Source organism: Sabethes cyaneus, chromosome 3, assembly GCF_943734655.1.
Source record: "Sabethes cyaneus chromosome 3, idSabCyanKW18_F2, whole genome shotgun sequence".
In the NCBI taxonomy this organism is placed as follows: Eukaryota; Metazoa; Arthropoda; class Insecta; order Diptera; family Culicidae; genus Sabethes; species Sabethes cyaneus.
The window spans coordinates 98,432,586-98,450,424 of NC_071355.1; the positions used below are offsets into that span (position 1 = coordinate 98,432,586).

At 41.2% G+C, this 17,839-nt stretch overlaps 1 protein-coding gene and 1 non-coding gene across 2 annotated transcripts; both read left to right on the top strand.

The window, feature by feature from the left end:
* The first annotated feature begins 3,530 nt into the window (after positions 1-3,530).
* Positions 3,531-17,486, top strand: LOC128742168 (protein masquerade). The gene is made up of 6 exons (XM_053838417.1): positions 3,531-4,139; positions 14,612-14,887; positions 14,958-15,454; positions 15,514-16,592; positions 16,659-16,857; positions 16,960-17,486. Exons 1-6 carry the CDS (start codon positions 4,046-4,048, stop codon positions 17,359-17,361), a joined length of 2,547 nt encoding a protein of 848 aa, XP_053694392.1. The 5' UTR covers positions 3,531-4,045; the 3' UTR covers positions 17,362-17,486.
* On the top strand, positions 4,336-4,439 carry LOC128744857 (U6 spliceosomal RNA). The gene has a single exon (XR_008412474.1). It is a non-coding gene; the product is annotated as a U6 spliceosomal RNA (small nuclear RNA).
* Positions 17,487-17,839: the final 353 nt, after the last annotated feature.

Sequence of the window (17,839 nt, forward strand, 5' to 3'; positions counted from 1 at the left end):
CAAATATGTAAGACCAAGTTCAATGAACAGCTAACCGCTTAGCTGGTTTCGAGGTACCATGCTGGCCTAACAAGCCCGTCTCAAGTGAGTCTCGGCTAGGCGGTGCTGCTATATAGAGTTAGTAGGATTGTCGCATTAGCTCCGTAGCTGTCCTGTACTCTAATAGCCGGCTGTGCATCTGTCGATAAAAAAGGGCCAAATCTTTAAGCCCAAGACGTTTAAGGCCAAGGTTTTGCTTCTTTCAATGAACAGCAATGGAACCTTCAAATTTTTGGAGAAACATTCCCATACCATCACCGTAGAAACATTCTGGAACCTTGGAATAGGAATGTAAGAAAGATGTACTGCATTTATCCGATCATTTTGTTGATTCTGACGCAGGTGCATTTTTCGTCCGGAAAAAGAATCACCACTTGAGCAGCTGCCGACATCTTTCGACTTTTGGCAACTGCTGCTTTTCAGTCAAACTGTGTGGAATCAAACTGTGATCATCTTTCAAAATATTCAAAATGTTTCAAAAGGCGAAATTCCCAGTTCATTGGCTGTCTTACCTCCAGACTGATCTGGTTTCCGTCGAAATGGCTCTCCTAGAGAGAGAGATAGACAGATAGAGATAGAGAGATAGAGAGATAGAGAGATAGAGAGATAGAGAGAGATAGAGATAGAGATAGAGATAGAGATAGAGATAGAGATAGAGATAGAGATAGAGAGAGATAGATAGATATATATAGAGAGAGATAGATAGAGAGAGAGAGAGATAGATAGATATATATGGAGAGAGATAGATAGAGAGAGAGAGAGAGATAGATAGATATATATGGAGAGAGATAGAAAGATAGATATATATAGAGATAGAGATAGAGAGAGAGAGAGAGAGAGAGAGAGAGAGAGAGAGAGAGAGAGAGAGAGAGCGAGAGAGAGAGAGAGAGAGAGAGAGAGAGAGAGAGAGAGAGAGAGAGAGAGAGAGAGAGAGAGAGAGAGAGAGAGAGAGAGAGAGAGAGAGAGAGAGAGAGAGAGAGAGAGAGAGAGAGAGAGAGAGAGAGAGAGAGAGGTTAAGAGTACATGACGATTGTGGGACTAGTACTACGGTCCTATACACCCTAGTTTTTCCTAGCGAAGTTTCAAACATACGAACACTGGGTTGTTAGACTAGCTTCGTAACCGAGGCCCAAGGGGAGCTCCGCACCCGCAAGGTAACCGAGTCTGCTTTGACAAGTAGGTGGTCGTGGGATCAAATCTTAGTACAATCAAGCCATTTTATGTCAAGACTTTAGCATGGGTTAATTCTCAAATCCCACATTAACCCTTCCTTCATGCTTAATTATATATTACCCGCTGAAGCCTCTTGACAGGGCAAAAGGCCCTCCTATAGTTAAGTGTACTGGACTGAAAAACGAATGAGTCATCGCCAGTACTGGCAGCGAGGAACAAGTGGATAAAATTGATCAAGCTTTGAAAGAAGGGTAAACCCCAAATATACGCAAGCACGCATTACTCAATAGCGATTATAAGAAAAAGAAATGCAGTGCAGATTACAGCCATCACCCGGGCGATATCACAAGAGATCAACTATACTGGTCGCAGTGATGAGTGCACACATGGAAAAACCGAGGTCCGGGCAGGCTATGGGTTTCATAAACCACATCGTACCTCACTGGGAACGCGTCGCAGCAATTGGCCAATCACTTACAGGTGATTGGCTCGCCTGACACATATACAGCAAATTGGTATATATAACAACGGTTCAAAACAATGTATGAAGTACATCTGTATCACCTTAACAAAAATTTAAAAAAATAACCTCAAAAAATATATTTTATTTTTGAGATTTATTTGATACGCATTCTTTTTCGTTTGATATTGTATCCTACAGGAAGTCTTAAACATGGTGTACGACAGCCATTTAAGTTGGTCAGGTCTCTGAAACTATTCCACAGCTAGCCCACGCATGCAAAGTATGTAGGAATCGATAGAAAAAAATAGGTCATAAGAGTTTATTGCCTTAGAAACACGCATAAGCTTAGACTTGTTTTATTGTGTCAAGGTTATAAAAAAGAACCGCATACCACTACCGTACCACACCGCGGCATATCCCAACACACGCGTTGTTTTGATGGAAATCGAAAACCAGACATGAGAATGCAATGTCAGACAAATGCAACCCAACGCTCATCTCGTGCCGGCATGACGCTAGGCCAATAGCCTCTTCTGAATAACAGGTTCACTAAAAAAAGGAAAGAGAAATGGGTATTCCCTTTAGGCTCGTTTTCAGCTCTGAACATTCGCTCCATTCATTCGTATACCTTTGTTAACGTAGTTGTACGCCATGCAACTTTAGAAGTTGATATAAGTCTGCGTTCCAAACTAAATCATTTGTGATAAAGCATTATACTTAACAGACGTTTTAGCAATAACCTAAAATTAATTATATTTTTTAGATTTATAATTTATGAGGCCTCGCTAGAGAGCTAAACTTACTGTAAGCACATGTAGACAAACTAAATTGTCTGTATCTCTTGAAACTTTTCGTAACTTCTCGAATGTCAAAAATTGAATGCTGTGATATGTTTCACCACTGTATGATTGCGTCGCTACAGCGCACATGCTACCGCGATGGTATCGGTTTCACTTGATACTTTCTCCGGTCACCCCAAAGGAGGACAAGTGAAATAAATACATATAGTTTTCTAGAAGGATCTGATTGGATAGAGGTAATAGTATAGTTGCAAATGATTTCGATATTAGTAAAAAAAAATAAATAAATAAAAGTAACATTTTGATAATAGTTTTAGTTACCTACCTCATGTTTGATTTTAGTTTAATTAATTCTTGCAATCCGGGTTTACGATCTTTACAATTGTTTTTGGTTGAATCCGACATTCGTACATATTTTCGAAAATTGAGTTTGAAGGTTTTGTTTCAAAATTCAACATTGTCAAAACTTTTTCTCTCAAATGGATATACAACGACGTTTCTTTTATGATGGTTTTGATCGATCACTAAACGAGAGTACCAATATTCTTGCTGGAAAGTGGCGTAGCCAGTCTACGTTTTTCTCATTTTAATGGGTCAACCCGTTTCGTATTACTCTCACTTGACTGACAATCAAGCGTATACCTGAATTTTCGGCGAGAATTTCAATGTGTCTCTTTACACAAATATTTGAATACAGTTTTAACGCATTTCTTCATCGTTGCCTTCCAACGCGCATTTGTTATCGAAGTAAGCCAAGAATGTTAAGCAGCTTTCATCGTCCAAAAGAAGAGGTATATTTCCGTGGTCAGCTGGATCGGAAACCTGTTCCGTCAATGGAGTTGTGGGGCATGAATAACGCCAGCACAACAGACACAACAATATGCAAATAGGTCAATGGCTCGTTGTGTCATTTAAAGAAAATTAATTATATCGTGAGATATAATAGAACTATGCTTTTTTCCAGACGATATTTAGAGCAATGATTTATTCTCCTCAAATTAACTCATTTACTGATCGCACCTCCTACGTATCTTGTTCCATTTTCAGACGATATCCGACCAACTACTCGCGGAGAAGCACATACGATTTACCGCTTCTGAATGAACTAATTTCCCATTGGACTAAAGATGCCAACATGGAATAGCTCGCCGTGAAAAGTGGCCCAATGAAAGAGGTTAGACAAGAAACAGAAAAATAAGAGCTTATGATAAAAACGAAACTGTGATAAAATCAAATAGTGCAGTGAAGATAAAGAAGAAAAGCACCGGCACGGTTATGTTAAAAGATGTAACAAATAACTTAATTATGTAATCATATGACTTACACATAGTTAAATAGTAAGCAGTGCATATAGCAGATTAAGAAAGAATCAACCGAAACCGGTGTTGAAGGAAAGTGAGATAAAATAACAATCAACCTAATTGATAGTATTGGGTGCTTTCGTCATTATTATGAGTGGTGCCAGACGCCGGCTAGTGCTTTGTAACTGAATGTTCAGTGGAGTGATAATTAAAACGGTCGATTCACATCATCTCATAAGATTCGGTTTTTAGTGAAAACAGTGATCAAAATGAAGCTTTGGTTGAAAATATTGCTTATTGCCATCGTGACTCACACACCTGCTCGGGGTCAGGATGATTCATTGGCAGGCAGCTTTCTTTCAGGTTAGTAGATATGACAAATTTGACAAAATGATTCGTTCGAGTACCTATCTGCATTAAAATTTTAAAAACAAAAATGTTCAGAAATGCACGTTTTGTTTTGAAAATAATGAAGTAATTTTATCAGTTTGGGAGATCCAAAATTTCTATGTTCGTCATGATTATTCCTGCTGCTTTATATTTTTTGCCCTAACTGAGGCTAGACATTTGCCTATGCCTACTTAAATTGAAACGATACAGAGAAGATCATCATACATACAGCACTATAATGACCCATAAAAGCGTGAAGTTTCCCACATTTTTCGAAACCCCATCTTTAACCTACTTCCGGTGTCCCTGAAGCACGCTGGACATGCAGAAGTCGGTGCAATTCCGTTCGAGCTAACGATTAATACTGTTGGCACCTAATCTACTCGCATCTCATACTGACAGCAATCATGGAAGTATGCTAGAAAATTATGTTTACATGAATCTATCATCCCCGGGGGATTGAATTTAGACCATAAGGCAGGGATGGCACAATAACTTTGCTTGGATGAGACGGTACTGTATAATGAATGTGAATTGAATCAAAGTGATCGTGCCATCCTTGGTCAGGATCTTTATCCTAAAGGATAAAGGGCCGTTTCTGTAATTACAGCATCATCAACGTGCATTGTCCGCACGAAGGTAGACCCAACAATGAGATAGAACCGTTCTAGGCGAAGCTGGAGGCAACGTACGACAGCTGCTCGCCATGAGACATCAAGTCATTGGGCAACGGGATTCTATAGATTGCAAACCAACGGAAATGATAATGGCCAACGATGTATAAACTTCACAGTTTCCCGAGACCTGATGATCCGAAGCACCTTTTTTCCACGCAATAATATCCACAAAGCCATCTGGAGATCATCTGACCAACGTACAGTGAACCAAATTGATCACGTTCTCACAGATGGCAGGATCTTATTTAACATCACGAATATACGTTCCTGATGGAGTGCGGATATTAACTCTGACCTACTAGGTATGTGCGCTCCAAACTGTTAACCGTATACCAGACACGTCAAAGCCATCCTCAGCTGAACATCAGGCAGCTAGATAATCCGTAATCAGCTAAGAACTACGCTAGAATACTGGATGATGACTGTCTTCTAGGAGTTAGGTGCTTCAAACCTTGAAGACGGTTGGGTCAGAATACGCTCGGCCATCGGAAACTAGGTGACAAGCTCCATAGTATACAAAATGATTAGTTTGATGGGAAACACTAACAAGCGGTGAAGAGAAAAAAAATTGCTTGGAAGAATTATCTGAACATTGCTACTCGGGAGAACTTGGCCAAATGCCGACGAGCAAGGTACCTGTTGACCACGATCCTCAGGATTAAAAATCACCAAAAAGAAGACAAAGATCGCAAGTTGTACGAGCAGGTGAACCAAACTCGTAAAGACTACACACCGAAACCTGACACGTGCGGGGACGAGCGAAGGAATCTAATCACAAACGAGTGCGAGGTGGTTAATAGGTGGAAGCAGTTCTTCGATGAACACTTTCTTGGCTAAGTTGCAGAAGGAGGCGGCCCATGGAAGCCCATGGAAGATAGTAATGTACAGTAACCAGCTTGCCTAAGATCAACAAAGCCGCTGGTAAGGACCGCCTACCGGCAGAGTTTTATAAATATGGCCGAGATGCTGGCAACGGATCTATATTGGGTTATTTCCAAGATTTGGGAGGAGAAGCTACCAGAGGAATGGAAAGTAAGAGTGGTTTGTCCCATGTACGAAAAGGGTGATCGGGTTCCACGGCTGCAATTATCGCGGCAAAACGTTGCTAGTAATCGCCGCCTACAAGGTACTTTCCAGATCCTGTTACATCGGCTATCAGCGACAGCACCGGGTTGCGCAGGGAATTACCAGGTGGGGTTCATGGGGGCTCGCGCAACTATAGGCCAGATTTTTACCATCCAATGTCGGAAGTCGCATCACATCTTTATTGATTTCGAAGCAGCATACGATACAGTCGGTCGAGACCAGCAGTTAATGCACGAACATGGTTTTCCGCAGAAACTGACGTGACTGATCAGAGCTATATTGGATCGAGTGATGTTTTTCGTGCACATCTCGGGGACACTCTCGAGCCCCTTCGAGACGCGGCGAGGGTTGAGACAAAGTGACGACTTATCCTGCATGCTGTTCAACATCGCTCTTAAGGGGGTGATCCGACGAGCAAGCATCGATACCAAACCTTATCGCTTCCGCTTCGTTTTCGATTTGTGGATAGTTCTGCTCAGCTGCACACAGGCTTCTTGATGCATACGCCACCGGAAGGTTATTCTGTAGCAGAACAGCTCCGTATGCTTTCTACGAACTATCAACTGATAGGACTACTGGTTCTCCAATCTTAAAGAATTGAAGAACTGGTGCTTCAACAAGTCTGCATTTCATCGATTCAAAGTCTTCCTGTTGGTTGGACTGCCACAGGTACACTACGTCCTTTTTCAGTAATTGTCTTAAAGGTTCCGTTAGTTGAGACAAAGCAGGTATGAACATGGCTAAGTAAGTGATCATCCCGATCTGCAAACGTTCGCAGATCTTCTTTGTTCTTTGGAGCGTTCATGCGTGTAATAGCTTCGACTTTTTCGGGGCAGACTTTTATTCCTTCAGACGTGATCAAATGCCCTAAATAGTGAATTTCTGTTTGGTTTAAAATACATTTATCAGAATTCAGCTTCATACCATTTTCATTCAGTTTACTGATGACTTTCTTCGTAGTGGTTTGAAGCGTTTCTTCATCCTTCGCATGGATAAGTATATCATCCATGGAAATTTCTACTCCTGCAATGTTTCTGAGAAAATGTGACATTATTTGCTGGAACAACTCGGGAGCCGAAGCTAATCCAAACGGCAGGCGCTTGCAGGAATAACGACCCCACAGTGTGCTGAAGGTGCAAAGCTTTGCTAAGCTTTCTGTCGAGGCTACCTGCCAGAAGCCTTTTTTACAGTCTAATATTGTGAAAAATTTGGTACCCGACAACCGGCTGGCTATCTCTTCTAATGTCACTAACGGAAAATGCCGTCTTTTGACGTTTTTATTTACATCCGTCAAATCCACACATAATCGAATGTTTCCGTTCCGGCGTACGATCACGAGAGGGGCTACTGATTCAGTTGCTTCCAAACAGGGCTCAATGACACCGAGCTTTTCCATTTTATAAAGTTCCAATTTTACCCCAAGCAGCACTTGCAACATCTTCCATGTGGCTATTAAGTCTTGTTTAAATTGCAAAAAACTTCACCGGTTACAGTATTGAAACACGCAACAAATAAGCAACTTCATGTTATTAATATGTTGGATTCAGGTTATCCAATACTTATACTGGCTGTCACAAATATATTAGTCTATATCTAGTAACATGAAACTTCATCGCAACATCGTGTTATTATAATGCCATTGCTAAACAATAATGTCACATGATGTTGCATCATGTTGATTACGGCATATTGTTAAATAAAATGTAACCAAACAAATACAACCAATGTAACATCATATTCTGCCATATTTTTATGAAAAAATATTTTTCAACGAAGGAATGTTTTTATTTTAACAATCATTACACGAACATTCATCAGGAATCCATGGCATTTACTAAAATATTATTTGATTGCAGTATCTAGTTCGATTTTACACCGCATTTTTCCATCGTAAACGAATTCTTAATCTGGCTGGGTTAATTCTTTAAACTTGAAAATAAATAAATTAATAACTTTCACGAGGCGCATCAAATAATACAAAGCAAAATTATATTTTGCACGATAAATTTTGAATGGCATGGAGATTAGCTCATAATAGGCCCAAAAAACTAAAGTCGCACTAAGAATATTAATATAAATAATTTTCGTCTTGGAGCCCTGAGAGGAAATCCCGGTTCCCGCTAAACATAATTCGTGATGAAGTTGCTCATAATTGTTTGGTTTTTGTGCGAGGAAAAAAGAGAAGAAAGTATTTTTGTTTTTGTTTTCACGCAAGTTTTGACAACGCGGCATAGGATTTCGTGGGAGTGCGAACAGGCTTAAAATCTCTTTTAGTATCGTAGTCGCAAGTTTTGACAACGCGACATAGGATTTCGTGTGAGTGCGAACAGGCATAAAATCTCTTTTAGTATCGTAGTCGCGAATACCTGCTTGTATTTAGATAACGCGCATTGGTTTTTGTGCGAGAAAAAAAGAGAAGGAAGTATTTTTGTTTATGTTTTCACGCAAGTTTTGACAACGCGGCATAGGATTTCGTGGGAGTGCAAACAGGCTTAAAATCTCTTTTAGTATCGTAGTCGCGAATGGATAGATAACGCGCATTGATGTTCCATAAAACATCTGTGTAACAATTGGTTGCATATAGGCTCCACCTCTTGCGCTTTTTCAATCACATAACAGTTCGATAAAGGTAACTGATGCGAACTTTTACCATATTTGAATGTTTCAATTAGAGTTGCGTAACCCTTCATGCAACAAATGGTGCTGTTTGGGACGGTATCGCGCGCGCGGTAGGGAATTGATCGGGCTGGATGTATAACAAATTTAGGATTTTCGACTAGATCGATATCGTACTCAAAGTTTTTAAGTTTTCCCAAGCCATCGAAAATTCGATTATCCACCATAAACTGCTGTACACGTTTGATTAAGTTCGCTTTTTCAGCGGAAATACCGTCCAAGATATGTAGTAGCACACCTTTGCTCAATTATTTGGAAGATCAAATCGTGCCTAACTCCCCGAATCACACACGGTACCATCGAACGTCCTTTGGCAGTAATGCTGTCACCACTGTACGTAATCAACTTTTTGATGGACGATTTTTCAATTTTCTTCACGCCGATCGTAGCGGCCGTCTTAGCTGACATTACACTGCACTGAGCGTCAGTATCAATGTCGTTTTCCTCAAGGTCAAGCATTTTAGCTTCAGCACTGTTCTTACTGCGACAAACACTTCTGAAGTGACTAGTTTTTCCACACTTGTTACACGTTTTCCCATAAGCGGGACATTCTCGTGGCCGATGACTACGTCCGCACCAAGCGCACTTGTTTATTTTTTCTTTCGAAGCCCTAAAACTTTTTACGGCATTCACCTCGCCGCTGTTATCGCTGGTACTTTCAACAATGAGCTTATCCTGCTGGAGCGCTGCTTCGTTCGCTTTACAAACTTCAGTAGCCTTCAGAAGGGTAACTTTATTGTTCTCCAACAGTTTGGTTCTAAGCGCTTCCGATTGAATACCGCTAATCAGCCGATCTCTGATGAGGCGATTAATCAAATCCTGGCCAGTTTCGGTATATTTGCACTTTTTTGCCTAAGCTCTCAGTCTGAGAAGAAAGGTTCCTGCGGACTCTCCCTCCTCCTAGGCGATTTGATTGAAGAGATACGATTCGTAAATCAGATTGTCGTGTGCATCGAAGTATTCCGCGAATTTGTCCGAAACTGTTTTCAGCACTTCTGCCTGTGCTGCGGTAAGATCCAAACTTTTGTAAATATCACTTATCTCTGGGCCAAGACAGGACAGGAACACGGCGACTTGTCTTTTTCCAGCTCCACGCTGCTGGCATACCAATCAAATGCAGTTTTCCATAACTTCCATTTCGATTTTTCGTTTCCTCCTACCTCGAATGGCTTTGGTCTCTGACCGAAAATCTTCGGGATATCGGCATTCTCCACTGGAATTGACATTTTTAGCCGGAATTGGCCACTTCTGACGCCATGTCAGGCCGGAACAAGAACGGGCCTTGCGGCCCGCAAAAAAAAAGTGTATGTAACTCACTCGTTACACAAAATTGGTCTAGAGCAGTTCAGTCGAGCAGTTGAGTCGAGCAGTCTGGTCGAGCTGTTGAATCAAGCTGTCAGTTTTAGAGCAAACAAATCGAGTAGTCTCGAGCAGTTGAATCGAGCAATCGGGTTGAGCAGTTGAGTCGAGCAGCCGAATCGAGTAGTTGAGTCAAGCAGTTCATTCGAGCAGTCGAGTCGAGTAGTCCAGTCGAGCGGTGAAATTAAACAGTTAGCAGAGCAGTTAAGTCGAGCGTCGAATCGAACAGTTGAGTCGAGCAGATGAATCATGCTGTCCAGTCGACCAATCAAACCAAGCAGCCCAATCGACCAGTCCAGTCGAGCAGTCTAATTGAGCAATCGAGCAATCCAGCAGTCGACCAATGAGGTGACTGAGAATACAATATACAACCCATTGCATTGCGAAAGCATGACGTCCTGACAGGGACCTGTTTTTAGTTACCGATAAGCCTCTTAGGGGCCATCCATATACCACGTGGACAGCTTAGAGGGGGGTGGGGGGTATGAAAATGTCCACGCTTGTCCACGGAAGGGGGGAGGGGGTATGAAAAATGTCCACGGAAGGGGGGAGGGGGTATGAAAAATGTCCACGTGGACAAGTTTTTTTATACAAAAAATAGAAATTAGAAACAGCAATATTGAATTAATTATACATATTAGCATCAACCATTGATAAGTGATTGTTTTTGAGCTCAAATAAAGTTTTATCTTCTGAGGTATATGTTGACCTAAATACATGAACAGAGCATTACGAGAGCACATATATGGCATAAATCTTCTTGCAAAGATTAAGCCTGCGTTAGTACACATAGATGTTGATTGCCTAGCCTGGCATTTGATGTAATGCAATAACAAAGAAATTATTATTTTTTATAACCTTCGCATACTTTGGGAAATGATAAAGGTAACGAAACAATCCACTAATATTCACCAGTCACGTGACTCATTTATCATTTAGGTCGCGCCGACTAACGTGCTGCTCGAGCCAAAGATGCTGATAGGTCGCGCTTGCACTAAATATGGATTACATTGTGCTTCAAAATCAAATGCATCTCGCCGCAAAAGGGGCATCCATTAGCAACGTATTTTCAAAAGGATTCGCCTTCGGAAAAATTTTAAGGAACGAATCACATCGCGTCGGAAAGGTTGTGTTAAGGTAGACGGCCAAGCTGAGGTGTTCTGGTTAGACGAAGATGCTCTGGACAGAGAAGAAGTCAAGCTGAAACAGACTTTCTTGCAGTCAATAATAATTTGCAGTAGACAAGATCATAAAAATTAGGGTCCTAACACGTTGCATACGAATTTTAATACGTTGCGGAAAATTGAGGGAAAATCCACGAGAAAATTCAAATTTCCGCAAAGACTGAAAATCTGTATGCAATGTGCTGGGGCCTTTAGACTGGAGCTTCATTTCACATAAGATTTTTCAATAAATAGTGCATAAATCAAGTTGAAACCAAAATGTAGCACAATGGTATTTCTGTTTTATTAAATTTGACATAAGAAAAAAATGTCCACGTGGACAAACAGGGGAGGGGGGTGGGGGTTGAGCCAATGTCCACGCTTGTCCACGGAGGGGGAGGGGGGGGGGGGTTAAAAAATTGTATTTTTCTGTCCACGTGGTATGTGGATGGCCCCTTATGACGCACTGTCAGAGACCTGGTTTTCGGTACAGACATAAGCCTCTTATATAAATAGATAGATAGATAAATAGATTTTCTGTATTTTTTCAATACAAAGACCATTTTTTGATCGATTGATGTCAGTATTTCTAAGGTGAAAATATATCACTAAGACTCTCAAAAAACCAATGTAATTAAAATTTCTCACTAACCCATTTGGTCTTAAATTACAAAGCCGTTTAATTATTTGAAATAGCCCAATTTCCTTTACCAAACCATAGTAAATTAGTTGAACGTAAACAGTTGTCACTATAAAAAATATTTAGTATTTAGTTTATGCGTTTATGCTTCCATTGAAGCTGCTATGTTAGAGAATTGTTGTGGAAGCACATTTTTCGTCCAACGATGGACGATTATGCAACAAAGAGACTTACGTAGTCCTACATCAACCATGAGGGCGTGTCTTGTGCACAACCCGTCTGATTTTTTCTCTTTACATAAATGCCTATAGCTTTATAATCAACTTTCCAGAGATATACCTTATTCTCAGACCTTTGCAGCGATGGTGATGTATTCAGATTTCCACATTTCCATTTAAAGCGGAAGCTATGGGCAAATGCCAAAAGATGGGCCAACCAACGCGGACATTCCCTTGCTATTAAATGTAAATATGCTACGGTCAGAGATCGAAAGCTTGATTATGTGAAAATTGACGATGGTAACGAAAAATTCATATTTCGCAAAAGAAAACGATATTATTTTGTTTTCTGACGAATATCTGCTTTTGCTGCAAGACTCACACATTCCGCAAAATGATCGCTTATAAACAACAAAGTTGCCTGATATTCCAAAGAAAAAAGTAGCTGTCCAGAGATTCCAAGACATGATATAAGAAATGGTCTGAAGGTGTTTTCCCTTACTTACTTACTTAATCAGCTCCAGGCCGTGGTTTCCTCTGCTGTACGAAGAAGTCGTCTCCATTCTACTCGGTCCATGGCCGCAATTCGCCAGCCACGTAGTCTACGTAGGGTCCGCAGGTCGCCTTCCACTTGATCGATCCATCTTGCTCGCTGCGCGCCCCGCCGTCTCGTTCCAGTCGGATCGTTATTGAGAACTTTTTTACCCGGGCAGTCGTCCGACATCCTCACGACATGCCCAGCCCATCGCAGGCGACCGATTTTTGCGGTGGCAGCAATAGGTGGTTCCCTAAGCAGCTGATGCAATTCATGGTTCAGTCGCCTCCTCCACGTTCCGTCTTCCATCTGCACTCCGCCGTAGATGGTGCGCAACACCTTCCGTTCGAAAACACTAAGGGCGCGTTGGTCCTCCACGAGCATAGTCCATGTCTCATGGCCGTAAAGGACTACCGGTCTAATCAGCGTCTTGTAGATTCCCTGCTTTCTACAAAACAAGGCGAAAAAGTCAATACGAAGTTCTGCATTAAACCTCCCAGCGCATAGCGAGTAGAATCAACCGAAAAAACGGAACTTTTTGTTGTAAAAAATCACGATAAATCAATTGGTGATGGTCTGAACTCCGGGAAATAACGAGAAGTAGCCCATTTTGCCCGATTCACCCCTATTTGCTAATAGTTTTGAAAGAATTATGTACATACACTTTCTCTCTAAATTGAGATTCTATGGTAAAGAAAGTACATAGTAGAATTTTTGGAAAAAGTTGTAAGTATAAGCTACTGCGGTATGGTAACCAGACGATAGCCATAAATACCCCAAGCAACAATTGGAGTTTTTTTTGCACTCTTATGATGGTATTACTGACCAATTTTCGTTATAAAAACCATTATAAGAGTATAATAAAACCCTCATTGTTACTTGGGACGGTAGTCATACGGACGATTGTCGTACGTACGGGTGCCATAAAGGTGTTTCCCATAATGTATGTTCGCCATAATGGACGAAAGCCATAATGTTTGTTTGCCATACTTTTTATATTCACCTAAACATATTTTTATAAAAACCAAATTCTTGTGCAAACACAAATGGTGGTGTGGAACCGAAGTGGCTCGTCGGCTTACAATGACGATGTTGCAAACGCTTCATAGATGATTCAAGGTTAGACGGCCACAGGTCGTGAATATTGCCGACAACCTGCTGTCGGTAACGTCGATCACCGCGGAGGGTTAAAAAACCCCGGCACTCCCGGGGGATTTATGCGATCTTCGCAAATACGCGTGTTTCCGTTACGACTTGTGGCCTTCATTAGTGTGATCTTTTTAACTTGCCACATTAGGGGGACTCCGTAGCCGCAAGGTTACCGAGTCTGCTTTGATAAGCGAGTCGTCGTGGGTTCGAATCTTAGTAGAATCAAGCCATTCGATATCAAGTGACTTTAGCATGGGTTTATTCTCAGGCCCCTCCATTTACCTTTCCTTCGTGCTGAATTCTATATTTACCCTCTGAAGCCTCTTGACAGTGCAAATGTCCCTCCTATAGTTAAGTGTACTGGTCAGTGGTACGAATGAGTCCTCGCCAGAGACGGCTATAATATGGGATAGTGCTGGGAGCGAGGAATAAGTGGGTAAAGTAGATCAAGCTTTGAAGGAAGGGTAAACCCCAATACACGCAAGCACGCATACAATTTAAAATAAGCATATCGCTCACTCAATAGCGATTATAGCAAAAAGAAATGCAGTGCAGGTCATACAGCAAACACCCGGGCGATATTACAATAGATCAACTATACTGGTCGCAGTAATGAGTGCACACATGGAAAAAAAAACTTGCCACATTGATGAAGGTAACAGACTTGACTAGTCAAATGTATAAAATCATGAAATAAAAAATAAATAAAACTGTGAAAGTCGCATAAAATGTAATAGAATTAAAAGCACTTTTCGATTTTTTGGCTTAAGTTCACGCCGAACGGAAGTGATGAAATTTGAAATAACAGGGATCCTTTTCCAGTAAAAACAGTTACGATGCCTCATCAAAACAAATATATCAATGGTCAAAATTTCATCTACATTACCAGATAATCAATTAACATGCATCTTCTGCTATTGCTAATGAGTTTTTTTCTCTTAGGGTTACTCGATTCGATAACCACAACAGAGGATGCCAAAGGCTGTCCTGGAGTTTGTGTTCACACGCTCGCAACGCTAATCTGCTACGAAGTGTTGGAAGATATCCCCTGCCCTTCTCCCAGTATGAGATGCTGTGTTGAAAGCCAATCTGCTGCCGCTAATATATCCACGACATCTCGTCCAAAAACAACGACCACGCCAAAACCAACGACGACGACACCAAAGCCCACAACAGAAGCAAAAATAAAAGAAAAAGATAAGGACAGTAAAAATAATTGTAGGTGATTATAATTGTTATTCTTACCCATATGATACGTGATTTCAAAAGGTTTTGTTTATTCTTTCAGCTACTTGCCCTGGAGTATGTGTGGCGGATAGAATAGCCGAATATTGCGAAGCCTATCTGATGACGGCAGGCCTCTGTAAGAGTGGTACCAAGTGCTGCGTTTCGAGAGATATATATCCGGATAAGCCACCAGCGGATTTATATGTCCCAACAGCTCACTATGATAGTAAGGCTAATAAAACCACAACACCTAAGCCGTATCCTTCGAAAAACACAGATAAGAATAATTCACAAGAAGAACCTATTAAATCAAAAACCAATCCACCCCAAAAACCAACAAAACCTACACCATTAAAGCACAAAACGACGGTGTCAAATCCGCAAGGAACGGTTCACAAATCATGTGAAGGTGAATGTGTAAATGGATTGTTTGCACTTTTCTGCGACGATGTCGATAGCGAAGCATTTTGCCCCAATGAAGGCTCCTGCTGCGTTACTGGAACTTCAGAGGATCATAAACAAGAAATCGTGACAACCACTAGGAGACCAGCTACTCCAGTAAGTTATATATAATTCTACTGTAAAAATTCAATCTAACATACAACGCATTTTTCTAGCCTCCGCTCCCCAGATGCCCCGGATTCTGCATGTTGAATATTATGGCGGCATTTTGTGAACGACCATCAGTACTGATACAGCACACATCCAACTGTAAACGAGGATCAGTTTGTTGTGATAACACTAAAGTACCCATTACCAGAGCTCCCCCTAAACGACCACAACCAACTACCACGACCACTACACAAGCTCCTACTACAACAGCGGCCCCTGATCCTAGAGAAGAATGTCCAGGTTCGTGTATCGTGGGCTTACTGAGTTTTACATGTTTCCGCAATGCTGAAATGACTGATTTGTTTAAATGTAAGAAATCCGGTACACAATGCTGTGCTCCGAAGTCTAGAATTCAAGAAGCTCAAGTTGCTTTGGGCAAAATAAAACCTAACGATACTGGTAATTATCCCCCTGTGCCACCAAATGTGGCACAGCAATATCCAGCACAACCACAACTGCCTCCAGTTCCACAACAGCAAGCACCTCAGCCAAGTTACGGACCTCCTGTGCCCAATACATATCCTGGACCGATGAACAACAACATCTACGAGGTTCCACCAACGCAACAACCAATCCACCAGCCCTCCCAACCTGTTTACGAACCGCTGCCTACAACAACGACAGCAAGGCCCCAAGTTTACTCGAAATATGTTTGTGGAGTTAAAGGAACTAGTCGAGGAGCAAGATCATTCCTTAGCCGAATTGCACTTGAGGATGCTTCATACAGCCGAAGTCGAACGGGTCGACATATCGAAATGGAGAATATTTATCGATCAAAAAGCACAGAACGATTAGTGCTTGGTCATAGCATTGTACCAATACCAATAATTTATAGTGACCATAACGACACAGTTCCGGAAGATCTGATTCATCATCCAAGCATCGTTCGAGCCAGTAACTCTAACTCTACAACAGCCAAATATTGGAATAGTCATCGGAAAGCTCGCGTGGTTGGCGGAGAGGATGGTGACAATGGCGAATGGTGTTGGCAAGTGGCATTGATAAACTCTCTGAATCAGTATCTTTGTGGTGCAGCTTTAATTGGCACGCAATGGGTGTTGACCGCAGCGCATTGTGTAACGAAGTCGGTATGAGTCACTGTTGGCAACAGTGGAAGTTTTTAATGTGTTTTGTCTTGTTTGGCTTTCAGCATCGTACGATCCGGTGACGCAATTTATGTGAGGGTAGGTGACTACGACTTGACACGCAAATTTGGAAGTCCGGGAGCACAGACCCTGCGAGTAGCGACTACATACATTCACCATAACCATAACAGTCAAACATTGGACAATGACATTGCGCTGCTAAAGCTGCATGGACAAGCAGAACTGAGAGATGGCGTTTGTCTGGTAAGTTTGTCGAATTGAAAAAAAATATTAACAATTTTTAAATTAAAAACTCATTCATTTATCAACATAGAAATGTATCTGACCAACCTTTGCTGATTTTAGGTTTGCCTACCGGCGCGAGGAGTAAACCATGCGGCTGGAAAACGGTGTACTGTAACTGGTTATGGCTATATGGGAGAAGCTGGCCCGATTCCTCTTCGGGTACGGGAAGCAGAGATACCAATCGTAAGTGATGCGGAGTGCATTCGAAAGGTAAATGCGGTCACCGAGAAAATCTTCATACTTCCCGCATCCAGTTTTTGTGCGGGCGGTGAAGAAGGAAACGACGCCTGTCAGGGAGACGGAGGTGGTCCACTAGTTTGTCAGGACGATGGGTTCTATGAACTGGCCGGTCTAGTGTCATGGGGATTCGGATGCGGTCGGGTAGATGTTCCAGGAGTGTATGTAAAAGTTTCGAGTTTCATCGGATGGATAAATCAAATTATCAGTGTCAACAATCTATGATAGAATGAACGCTATGCATCTGTCATTCATCGCATACACAAATCATTGTAAATTCAAATAGAACAGTATGTAATTAAATGTAAGCAAGATAGAATAAGGTAATTTATTGTAGTTTAAGAAGATTGAAGTCGTTTTATACAACCATAAGATTTCATTACTACACCTTTCCATGAATACTGTAGTCGTCTCACAAATTTTCATTAGAATAACACAACTCTTGAGTCTGCAACTATTTATTTATAATAAAAATAGAAAAGAAATCATGGATTAATTTCATTGATTGAGAAATTATCGACTAAGTTTATTTATGTATGTTTGAAAAGAAACTTGTACCTAGTATAATGTAGAATACGTACGAAAGGTATTTTTGATCTAATTTATGGTCTGGCAGAAAATTGCGAATACTAAAACATTGCACATGGTGTCGAAATTCTTAGAGTAGATAAGACCAAAATGGAAAAAAATAAATATAAGCTGA

Coding starts and splice junctions, on each gene's coding strand:
- LOC128742168 (XM_053838417.1), top strand. CDS start 4,046: ATGAAGCTTTGGTTGAAAATATTGCTTATTGCCATCGTGACTCACACA. Junction 14,888..14,957: donor TAAGGACAGTAAAAATAATT/GTAGGTGATTAT, acceptor TTATTCTTTCAG/CTACTTGCCCTGGAGTATGT. Junction 15,455..15,513: donor CTAGGAGACCAGCTACTCCA/GTAAGTTATATA, acceptor GCATTTTTCTAG/CCTCCGCTCCCCAGATGCCC.